Below are 12,570 nucleotides of genomic sequence, written 5' to 3' on the forward strand. Positions count from 1 at the left end.
AAATTTTTGGTTTTTTTTTTTTTTTTTTTTTTTTTTTTTTTTTTTTTTGGCTTCTGTGTTTTAATGACCATATAAAATATATAGAAAGACCATTATAAATAAGAAGTAAATAATTCTAGCCTTCCCCCAACCAGAACTATTCTAAGAGTTGAGAGGCAGTATCATGTGTTGTGAAAACTGCCCAGCTTTGAGACCAGGCAGATTTGGGTTTGAATACCAGCTCTACCATTTAATAGCTGTATAACATCGGGTGAGTTCCATACACTTGAAGACTTTTATTTCCTCATCTGTAAGTTGAAAATTGAGAATTACAGAACCCAGTTCTCCCTCATGCCTTATTGTGGGAGTGAAATTAGCTAAGGTGTGTCGGGTTACCTGGATCTGAGCAGGTCTTCACAGCCTACTCACTCCTTCCTTCTGCTTTCACACTTCACAGGAAGCTCTGCATCATGGGCTGTGGTTATGACAAGGAGGAATCTGAGCCAGGCCTGGAAGGGATGGAGAGGAGGAGGGGAAAGGAATGGGCATCTCAGACCAGTGGACAGAGTAGATACAGGGAAAGGAGCCGGAAAGGTCAACTCGTGTTGTGAAGAATCAGTCCGTTGCAGCCAAGTTGAGCAGGTCTTCAATTCCAGCCGAAGCAGTTTGAACTTTATCCTATAACCTACAGGAGCCGCTGGAGGGTTTGGGACAAGGAAGTCAGTCCCATGGTGAGGTGGTTCTGAACCCAGCCTTTGCCCATCATGAAGCCCAAGACACCCAGGAAAACAATTTTTACAATAAAATTATAATGTGGACTAAGGCAATGCTTCTCACCTCAGGATCTTGTTAAAAAGCAGCTTCTGATTCACTGGATCACTGAGATTCTGCATTTCTAACAAGCACTCCGGTGATTTTGATGCTGTTTACCCATGAGCCTCACTTTGAGTAGCCAGAGGCTAACGTATTTTTGGTTTTGTCATTTTTATTACTAATATTATTCTTGTAACACATGTTGGCTGAGTGCCTGTCCTGTGTCAGGCACTGTGCTAGGCCCTGAGCAGAAAGAGAAGAATCAGACATGAACTATTTTTTCTAGAAGCTCACAGTCTAATCTGAGGAGATGTGGCATAGCCCTAAGCAGCTGTAATTCAATATAGAAAGTAATAAATGCCATATTTTAGCCTCAGATAAAATACTTTGACAATTTGGTGAAGAGAAAGATTGTTCCCAGTTGAGGGAGAAATTGCCTGGTGCTTAAGGAAATGAATAGTAGCTTCTTTTTCTTATTATTAAACAATGAGTAAGAACCAGTGAGTAGACTTCAGAGTTAGACTTTAATCCTAACTCTACCACTTACTAGACATGTGACTTCATTAATGTCTTAAACCTCAGTTTCCTCATCGGTAAAATGAGATATATTAATAGCAAGGCTTCTGGAAGGATTGTATGAGAGAATATTTATAAACATAGTACCTAATAACTGGTTCCTAGTTCATTATAAATGGTAGCTCTGGTGATTATTATTGTTTTCAGTATTTGCTGTAAATCTTAACATGTGTCTCTTTGGCCCCAAGGATATTGTATTTGTTAGCCAATTTTGTGATCTCATTCCAGGGTTAAGCAGCAAATGAAAATGGAAAAACCTCGAAGGGAATTTCCAAATCCAAGGAAACTTCCTTCACAAAGCCAGTGCTGAAAGAATTAGCAACTAGTGTTTTCAATTTTTGAATTTTTTTGGACCAGACTGTTTCCACTGGGGAGACTTGGCTTGGCTAAAGGTGTAGCCAAGTGCTCCTAATAACAGCCACATTGAAAGGGAGCTCCACTCTATTTACAAGCTGATCAAAATGGTTTCACCGCCCACTGGCTCCCTTGAGATGTCTGCTTATGTGATGCTGACTGTGAAATAAGTCAAATCAAATTGATAATCCTACAGACCCAGAATATCAGAGCTCAGAGGGATGTTACAAACCACCCAGCCCTGGGGGGACCAGATAAATGATGCTTTACATCCCTCTATGCCTTGCTGCAGTCTCCAAGCCCACCCACTGGTCATTCCTTCAACTGGTATTTAATGAAGGAATATTAAAGAGCCCTATAGTAAGAGGATAAGGCACATCAGGGAACTGACAGGCACATCAGGAACTAACAGAGGAGGCTGCTGGGCTTAACAACAAAAAATCTCATTTCCAACCTCTCTCTCTCTCTTACCTGTGGAGGACCTTGCGCAAGTGTTGCCTTCTAGCTGCAGGTCCATTTCTTCATCTGTAAAGTAGGGATAATCCCACTTTGCTCATAGAACTGTCAGGGGGATTAAATGAAATAGAACATAAGATAGTTGGCTGACATATAACTAGGACCCCATACACACAGTATCTTTTGATTCATTTTTCATTTTTTTTAAATAATATTCATTGGATTTTTCCCAATTACAAAACGAATTCGTGTTTATGGAGAAAATGTTGGAAAACACCAAAAAGCCCAGAGAGGGAAAATTCATGCATAATTTCACCACCCAAAGATATACATGGTTGATGTCTCCTTTCATGTATATTTTTCCTGTCCTTTATGCACACCAACATGTGTATTTTGTTTCCCCATGAACTGTATTGGAAGTGATTGACAGCTTCTGTTAGGGCTTCCTGGATTCATATTCAAACTCTATCCCCCACTAGGTCTGTGGCCTGGAGCAACTTGCCTTCCATTCCCCCAAGTGTAATAGTTGTGGCCTCCAGCGGGCGCGGCAGGTTGGACCCAGTCACCAGGAACGCTATAGACTGCAGTGCGAAATGGCGCCCCCTAGAGCCGTGCCAGGCGCAGTCATGCTGGGCTGCCTTGGGAGCAGACAGGTTGAAGGAGTAATGGGCGTAAAGATATTTAGGCATTTGGCCAGTGGCTGACACAGGATAAGAGCTTGTTAAATAGTAGCTACTACTCCACAAACAAACCCTGGGGTTTTGAAGAGTGGAGGGAGGTTCACTGTTCAGATCTGTTAAATAGCACCTTAAGGTGACCCATTGGGACCATGGTCCAGCCAAGAAGTCCTTCTCCTTGTGCTGGTCCTGCTCCGCTTTAGCTTTTTTTCAAAAATATATTTATTTTATTTATTTGTTTTTGGCTGCGTTGGGTCTTCATTGCTGTGTGCGGGCTTTCTCTAGTTGCGGTGAGCGGGGGCTACTCTTCCTTGCGGTGCGCGGACTTCTCATTGCGGTGGCTTCTCGTTGCAGAGCACGGGCTTCAGTAGTTGTGGCTTGTGGGCTCTAGGGCTCAGGCTCAGTAGTTGTGGCGCACGGGCTCAGTTGCTCCGCGGCAGGTGGGATCTTCCGGGACCAGGGCGCAATCCTGTGTCCCCTGCATTGACAGGCAGATTCTTCACCACTGTGCCACCAGGGAAGTCGCCACTTTAGCTTTTGATCCTTGCACTTCACCATGCCTCTAAGTCGCCCTCAGGCATGCAAAGCCCAAGTGATGTGAGTGGGCTCACTGCACCATCTGCTTGCTGCCTCATCCCTCCGCTCTCAAGTTCTGCCTCCTGCTCACCCCATCCAGGTGTGCAGCTTTCAACCCCTCCAAGCCCTCTCAGAGGTGTTGTCTCATTTGACCTGTTTAAAAAACCTCAGTAAGAGGCTAGCAAGAGGCAACCGAGTGGAGCCATGTGGCCTCCCGCAAGCGGTTTCCCAGGGCTGCACCCATAATGCTACTCAAAATGACTACAGATCTGAGTGATGTGCAAGATAGCTTGAAGTGACAGCTAGAGATGGCACAAAAAACTCTGAGTCACATATTCAATCGGTCGGTCGGTGAACAGATATTTATTTAGCACTACTGTGTGCCAGGGGCTGGGTTCTCCAGTGAGAAAATATTCCCTGTTCACTTCTCTTTCAATCCTTTGGGTCCTCAAAGAGGAATGAATTCCTCTCAGTTTAGGGCCAGCAAGTCTTCAACACCCCTCAACCCCAGCTAATCTCCCTTTCTGAAAAAGGGAGCAGGCTCAGACCCACTACTGTATGGAGGCATCCAGAGGTGCTAATATTGTTTAGTTTTCATCTTATTTTTCTCTACCATTGCATTCTGTTTATAGCAAATGATGCAGGTTTTTAAATGATGATAGAAAGCTTCCTTTTTTAAAACAAATTTAGCTTAGATACCGAAAGTGAGTTGATTTAAAGAAAAGCATTAAGTAACGGGTGGTCCGGGTGGTAGAATGACTGATGCTTAGGAAGCCCTAGACTTGAGATGGGTCTAGCCTAGACTTGAGGCTTAACCCTTTCAGGGTTGCTGACCCAAGCCCATGATGACAGCTATGGATTCTCCCCCAGAAAAATGCATGAACATCACATATAATTTCATCAAGTTCCAGAACTACCTGGAGTCCCATTCCTGGGCCTGTATTGGAAAGAGCAGCAGGGTGACAGTCCCGAGGCCTGGTCTGCACGGGAGATCTAATCCTGTTCGCCACCTTCCTCATCTTCTTGGCAGTAGTACTGGCAGTGATAGCAGTGTTGGCAATAGTAACAGTAGTTGTGTTTGAAGCAGTCAGACTGTACTTTGAGTACAGCTTTGCATGCTTTCAACATGCCAGGCACTTACCAAGCCTAAGCTCGACTCATCCATGCAGAAAAGAATTATCACCATCCCCACTTTCTGGGAAACAGAGCTCCAGTAGTTTCCCCAAGTTCACTCATCTGGGAAGTCAGGGTCAGCACTTGAACCCAGCTGTACTTGCCTGTGATGTCTGAACAGGTCCTTAACCACTGGACTCCATTGTCTCGATAAATCTCTGTTGGATCAATTGAAGGACATTTGAACAGGTTCTGGCCATCGTTCTGCCATTCACCAGCTGAGTGACCTTGAGCAAGTTACTCACCCTGACTGACCTTCTGTTAAGGAAGAAGGTTTCGGAGTCCTGCCAAGCCATGATGCTAAGACACAGGGCAAAGAGCGTGGGACCATTTCATGAGCAAGAGAAGTGGAGACAGGCTCAGGGACATGCACTGCGAGTTAGTGGCCCTGGCAAAGAGCAGGCATAGCCCTGGCTTCCAGCAGAGAGAGCAGGCTTCCAGGAACCCACATTTCCCATTGGTATTTGCTTCCTCTCCTGGCAGCTTCATTGGCCCCCAAAGGTCTGTTTGGGTGCCCAGAGAAAAAGATCCCTGTCACCAATCCGCTTTCACGCCCCAAGGGCCTCAGCACCTTCCCTAATTAACGAGGGCTTCTTGGCTCCCCCCCAGGGCAGGCTGGCGTAGCAAACAGGGCCACTAATCCACGTGGCTGCTGTGCTGCTGGCAGGTGAGGGAGGAGGGACGGGTTCAACATATGTGTGGAATCCAAGGCAGCTGGCAGTCCAGTCCCTGACCCGCACTGCCCCTCTGTGGTGGGTCTGGAGATGGGCAGGACTTCTAGCTCTGGCCTCTAGGAGACTCTGAATGTTAAGGCTGGACAGGACTCAGATCAAGCCACTCAACTAAAGGAGGGAAACCATGTCAAATTATTATGTAGTGCACCTGAAACTAACATAATATTGTCCGTCAACTCTAGTTCAGTAAAATAAAAAAATACATTTTTTTAAAGGAGGGAAACTGAGGCCTGGAAAGGGAAAGCAACTTACCCAAAATGATACATCAAGTTATCAAACAGGTTTCCTGTAATTAGATTTCCAGCCCAATGAGTGGTTTACAGGAATAATTATTATTTGGTTACTAAGCATTAATGCAGAGTTGATTGAGGTGGCAGGAACCTGGTACCCAACAAGCTAGTAAGAACTTTACATGTTTTACCATGTTTAATCCTTACAACAACCCAGGGAAGGTGGTATTCTTATTAGCTCCATTTTACTGATGAGGAAACTGAAGCTTAGGTATAGTATGAAACTTGCCCAGGGTCATGTGTCTGGTGAGAGAACCAGGATTCTGTCCCAGGAATCGGAATCTAACGAGAAAAGGGCAGTCGTTGTCAGAAGTCACTGAGGGCTTGCTCAGGGTGCGAGAGTCATGCTGGGGTCTGCAGGAGGACGAAGCAAAGTAGAATGCAAATGGAACAAGAGGGTAGGTGAGGTCATTATTCAGCTTCCAAACACGTGAGGATTAAGAACTGACCACACCCAGAGTTGTGGAGGTGTAGGGAAAATATCACATTCATACACAGTCGATGGGAGGAGGGTAAATTGGTACGACCAGTTCAGAAGGCAGTTTGGCTAGCTGTCAGGACTTAAATGTGGAATTGACTCAGTGATTGCTCGTGAAGGAGGTTAGCCTGCAGAAACACTCAAACGTGCAAAAAGCGAAATGCATGAGGCTTGTCATTACTGCAGTTTGTAATAGCCAAAAATTGGAAATCACCTACTTGACTATCATCAGGAAAGAGTTTAGTGAACTACTATATATCCAGAGGACAGAATGTAATGCTGTGACATGGGGAAATATCTTTTATGTATTCTAAGTGAAGAAAGAAATTTGGGGAAAGGTATGTGTATGACCCCATTAAAAAAGATCTGTCTGAAAGGATAAAAACAAAACTGTTAACTCTGGTCCTGTCCACTTAAATGAAGAAAGGATTTTCACTGTATATTATATAGATATTTTGTAATGTGTAATTTTTTAATTTAGCAGGTGTAAGTGAGGGGTTTTTTAGTTGAAGTATAGTTGATTTACAATATTGTGTTTCAGGTGTACAACAAAGTGATTCGGATATATATATATTCTTTTTTTCAATTCTGTTCCATTATAGTTTATTACAAGATATTGAATATACTTCCCTGTGCTATATAGTAAATCCTTATTGTTTATCTACTTTATATATGGTGGTATGCATCTGTTAATCCCCTACTCCCAATTTATCCCTCCCCCACTTCCCCTTTGGTAACCATAAGTTTGTTTTCTATGTCTGTGAGTCTGTTTTTGTTTTGTAAATAAGTTCATTTGTGCCACATTTTAGATTCCACATATAAGTGATACCACATGGTATTTGTCTTTCTCTTTCTGACTTACTTAGTGTGATAATCTCTAGGTCCATCCATGTTGCTGCAAATGGCATTCATTTTGTTTTATGGCTGAGTAATATTCCAGTGTGTGTGTGTGTGTACACACACACACCACATTTTCTTTATCCATTCATCTGTTGATGGACACTTAGTTGCTTCCATGTCTTGGCTATTATAAATAGTGCCGCTACGAACATTGGAGTGCATGTATCTTTTTGAATTATAGTTTTCATCTTTTCTGGATATATGCCCAGGAGTGGGATTGCTGGATCATAAGGTAACTCTATTTTTAGTTTTTTAAGGGTCAGTGAGGGTTTTTTTTAATAGACTTTATTGTTTTTTATTTTTTTAGTTTTTTGTGGTACGCGAGCCTCTCACTGTTATGGCCTCTCCCGTTGCAGGGCACAGGCTCCGGACGCGCAGGCCCAGCAGCCATGGCTCACGGGCCTAGCCGCTCCACGGCATGTGAGATCTTCCCGGACCGGGGCACGAACCCGTGTCCCCTGCATTGGCAGGCAGACTCTCAACCACTGCGCCTCCAGGGAAGCCCAATAGACTTTATTTTTTAGAGCAGTTTTAGGTTCATATTCAAATTGACAGGAAGGTACTGTGATGAACCCATACTGACATATAATCACCGAAAGTCCACAGTTTACATTAGGGATCACTCTTGGTATTGTACATTTTATGGGTTTTGACAAAAGTATAATGGCATATATCCACCAATATAGCATCATACCGAGTAGTTTCACTCCCCTAAAAATTCTCTGTGCTCCCCCTATTCATTCTCCATTGTGTCACTTTTGTAATAAAAATATACAAATTTGGAAGGGAAAAGAAAAGAAATAAAGATATGGTTTCTACCCAGAAGGAATTTACAGTCTGGGTGGTAAACAAGGACTCAGCCAGCCCTGAGATGGCTTAATTAACAGGCAAACAATAAAATAACAGAATAAGGTCTGATTGTATATGTTCTGTGGGGTACAGAATGAAGAATTCAGTCTGAGTCGGGTAGGGTTAATCAGAGCAGAGTTCCTGGAAGAGGGCAATGAATGGGCCAGGATATAAAGTATATTTGGAAAATGGCCACCATTTATGAATTTTCAAGGTGCCAGACCCTGTGTCGCGTATGTTTACATGGATATTTTCATGTATTCAGAATAACCCTATGAAGCAGATGTTATCCCCAATTTATGGATAAGAAAATTTAGCCTGAGAGAGCCAATTAACTTTTCAGAAGTCAAACAGCCAATACACCAAAAGGATGCAAAACCAGCCCTCTGTGATCCCAAGCTCTGAGCTCAAGTCACCAGGCCACATTGCCTAAAGCGGCTGAAGGCAAAGAATGACCTTCTTCTCAGAGGAACAAGTAACTCAGGGAGCCCAAACTCAAATTGTGGCTGTAAGTAAATGCCATGAGAAAAGTCAGCATCACCCCCTTCCCTTTGGCTGAGCACATCTCAGCCCCATGGTCCTTGGAGAGTGCTTTGTAAGAAAATAAAGACAAAGATCCAGACAGTCTTTATCCCTGACAAGGTGCTTCCGTTGTGATGGAGGTGAAGAAGAACCTAGAAAGAAATGCCACGTGGCACAGGGGTACAGAATGATATTTATGCCCCTATCATAAAGCCATGTGTGTTCTGTGGCAATGAATTATGAATGCATCAGCCTTCCCACAAGCCTGTGGACTGCCACAGGGCAGAGCCCACACCCCTGTTTGTCTGTATCCTCACAGGTTGGCCTCATGCCTGGCACTTAGCAGAGCTCCGTATTTGTGGAATGAAGGAATGAACAAATGAATGAATGAATGTATAAAAATGTAAAAAGCTATGACTCTTATATGCTGGTGTCCTGATCCATAAAATAGGACCAACTGGGGGCTTCCCTGGCGACACAGTGGTTGAGAATCTGCCTGCCGATGCAGGGGACACGGGTTCGAGCCCTGGTCTGAGAAGATCCCACATGCCGCGGAGTATCTGGGCCCATGAGCCACAATTACTGAGCCTGCGCGTCTGGAGCCTGTGCTCCGCAACGAGAGGCCGCGATAGTGGGACGCCCGCGCACTGTGACGAAGAGTGGCCCCCGCCTGCCGCAACTAGAGAAAGCCCTCGCACAGAAACGAAGACCCAACACAGCCATAAATAAATAAATAAATAAATTTAAAAATTCAGGACATATGTCAATATTTAAAAAAAAAAAATAGGACCAACTGTAGTCCTTTCATCTAGGGATTACTGTGATCATTAAATGTGCAAATGGTGTAAAGGATTTAGTGTAAGATGTGTACAAGAGCACACACAATGTGATTGACGGTTCTGATATTAGCTATTAGCACTATTGTTATTTGTGTATCCTTTAAAAGCTGGTCCCTCAGGATACACACCCTTTAAGCCATTTATTGACCATTTTACTAACATCTTCAACAGGATTGGCAAGCAGAGTTACAAGTTTGTCAAGAGTTACAAGTATGCTTTCCTGCTCTGGATCCTGCCCACCTTTGCCACAGCTGTCTGTGCCTCCCCAGCCTCTATCCCAGGCCTTAACATGTCCTCATGGGTGGTGTGCCTACCTGTGCTCACGCTCACCAGCATTTACCATCCAGGGTAATTCACAAGGTTTCCAAGTGTTACCTCCCTCTCTCCACTTCCCCAAATTTATTCTCCAGTTTCCCATTTTTGTCAAGACCAGTTTAACTATGCCCTTTAGACTCAGTGACAGAAACAAGACCATCCCCCTAGGCAGAAACAACTCACCCCATCATGGGTACTAGGTGTTCACACGTCATATTTGCATTTCCACTGGGGCCTTCTGTCCAGTGTCTTATTCCAAAGGAGAATCTGGGACAGTGGGACAAAAACCTAATGGTGCAAGCCTTGTCACAAATCAGGCCACGAGGTGGCGCCCTCATTGGCCCCCCCCCCACCTAGAGCTAACCCACAGTTGAGAAGGGTCAGCATACTTCTATGTATAGTTAGCACTTACCCGGATTATGGATAACCTTCTTTCCAAGTTAACCCCTCTCTGGTTTAACCCCGCACCAGGAACTCTGGCCATCTCCCCCCAGCCACCACCCCTGCATTGCCAAGCAGAGAAGTTGGAGGCTCCCTGTAACAACAAGGCAAAGCTCAAATAATCAAGAAGGGCAAGTGCTACAGGGGGGAAACTCAAGGGCAATACAAAATAGGGATTCTTGTAGCATCTATGCCACAACTGTGGGATCTTCAGCCACTTTCTGGGTCTCGGTGTCTCCATCTGCCAAACGAGGAGGTTGGACTTCACGATTTGCTAAGATTTCTCCCATTCAGTTGTTCTTCCTTCAACAAATGGATTCAAAGGTGATCCCAAAGACCAGGTCCTCAGGAAGTTCACACTGTAACAGAGGAGATAAGACAGGAATACAAAAGTCACTGTACTGCAGGTGGAGTGGCTGGCTTAGGGACACGGTTTGAAGTTACGAAATGTTCTGTAAAGTATATTTGCATTTTTAAAAGCATTTACATACATATATACAACAGGAAAAAAATCTGAAAGTTTATGTACCAAAATGTGATGTCTCTGCATTATGGGTATGTGTGCTTTTAAAATATTTTTTCTTTCCTTTTTGCTTTTTAATAGTTTCTCATTTTTCCACAGAGGGTATGATTAATAGCATTCAAAACAAAAAATCACGTTTCATATTCAAACAGAATTGAGTTTAAATCCCAGCTATATTACAAACATGCTGCGTGGCCTGGGGCAAGTCATCTAACCTCTCCAAGTCTCAACTGCCTTGCATTTAAAATGGAATTGTTTTTAACTTAATATTGCCATTAAATGCTTTGGGACCTCAAATTCACAGGGATGAGTTAATCATGTTTCCCAATTCATAGCACCTCATTGTCATCGAGCTAAGCCAGGCCTCTCTCTTACTTTATTGATTTATTTCCTTTTATTCCCATCCCTTATTCCCCTTTCCTTCTGCCTCACCCTTAGGCACCCATTTTGTATTTGATATGTATAATATTTTTTAACTTGAAAATGTTTTTGAAAATGTGTGTGGTTGGTTGTATCTTATAACAAAAGATATTATGGTATAAATCTCATTGTTTCCTACTTTTTTCACAAAGAACAATGTATTTAAGATCTTTCCATATTGCTTTTTGGACATGTCATCCAGGACTTCTAAGTACTGCATAATTGCTGTGCTATGCATGTACTCCACTCTACCTTTCCATAATTCCCAGTGAGGGGCACCCAGGTGTTTTCCAACTCTCTGTCACCATAAACACCACCCTGAGCATAGCCGTACATGGCCCCCGATGGACCTGTGTGAAAATTCTTTGAGAGCTCTGCCCTGGAGCAGAATTGCTGGGTCAGGAGGTATCTATATTCCTAATGGGATCAGAAGGTCTTCACAGCCTCTGCCTCCACCAGCAGGAGACTTCCCATGTCTCCACACCCTTGTCTGTACTTGGCACTATCGAGTTTTCTAATTTTTGCCAACCTAACAGATGTTCTATCACTCTGTGGTTTTCACTTTATTTGACTGCCTAATAGTTTGAGCATCTTGGCATATGCTCATTAGACCTCGGGTTTCCTATTTTGTAAATTGCCTGTTCCTTTTCTTTGCCCACTATCTACTAGGAATGCTGTCTTTTTCTTGTTGACTTTCAGGAGTCCTTATATATTCTAAATATCAATCCCTTGACTGTCTTAGACATTGTAAATAATCTTCTCCCATTCTTGCCCCATAGTTTATCTTTTTGAAGTGTTAAGCTTCACCTCTCCATCAATAAGATCATCCTTTACCTTGTCTTCTTTTACCTTATAAAGGTTTACCTTTCACCTTTAGGTCTTTAATACATCTCATATTTGCCATGGAAAATACTTCATGGCATTTTGTGAAGGATAAAATAATACAGGTAAAGCGCCAATACAGTGCCTCAGACCCAAGAGCTGTACAATTGTGGGTGATTATTATTATCATTTGAGTAGAAAGTGGTAAGCACTGCCCTAGGAAATCTAGAGATACGGGAGTTTGAATGCTGTTTTAGCTAGATCAGAAAAGATTTTATGGGCAAAGGTTAAGTGATGGAGATTGGCCTGAAAAAAGAATGTAGGAGTCATTTATTTTGAGATGTAAAGGGCAGTATTCCAGGTAGAGGAACTGGCCTGGGCAAAGGCCTGGAGGCAGGAATGCCACAGGTTGACAATGTTTGGGTCGATCACATCGAAGAGAGGGGTCTGACTACTCACCAACTGCTGTCTGTCTTTCTGCCCATACCCACCCCACCCCTTCCCCCTGCAGGCTCCCTGTTCTCCACCCTGAAGCCCCCCGACGCCGTGTTCAAGGTGGTGTTCTGGCTGGGCTACTTCAACAGCTGCCTCAACCCCATCATCTACCCGTGCTCCAGCAAGGAGTTCAAGCGCGCCTTCGTGCGCATCCTCGGGTGCCAGTGCCGCGGCGGCCGCCGCCGCCGCCGTCGCCGCCTGTTGGGCGGCTGCGCCTACACCTACCGGCCGTGGACGCGCGGCGGCTCGCTGGAGCGGTCGCAGTCGCGCAAGGACTCGCTGGATGACAGCGGCAGCTGCCTGAGCGGCAGCCAGCGGACCCTACCCTCGGCCTCGCC

The 12,570-nt window shown here is 44.2% G+C and overlaps 1 protein-coding gene across 1 annotated transcript in view; it reads left to right on the forward strand.

Moving 5' to 3' along the window:
* The window catches only part of ADRA1B (adrenoceptor alpha 1B), a 93,496-nt gene that overhangs the window by 46,349 nt on the left and 34,577 nt on the right, over positions 1-12,570 (forward strand). Inside the window, exon 2 of the mRNA XM_024750632.1 lies at positions 12,249-12,567. Coding sequence (XP_024606400.1) covers positions 12,249-12,567 — 319 coding nt within the window. The remainder of the gene's footprint in view (positions 1-12,248; positions 12,568-12,570) is intronic.

This window comes from Neophocaena asiaeorientalis, unplaced genomic scaffold, assembly GCF_003031525.2.
Source record: "Neophocaena asiaeorientalis asiaeorientalis breed wild unplaced genomic scaffold, Neophocaena_asiaeorientalis_V1.1 scaffold527, whole genome shotgun sequence".
NCBI lineage: Eukaryota > Metazoa > Chordata > Mammalia > Artiodactyla > Phocoenidae > Neophocaena > Neophocaena asiaeorientalis.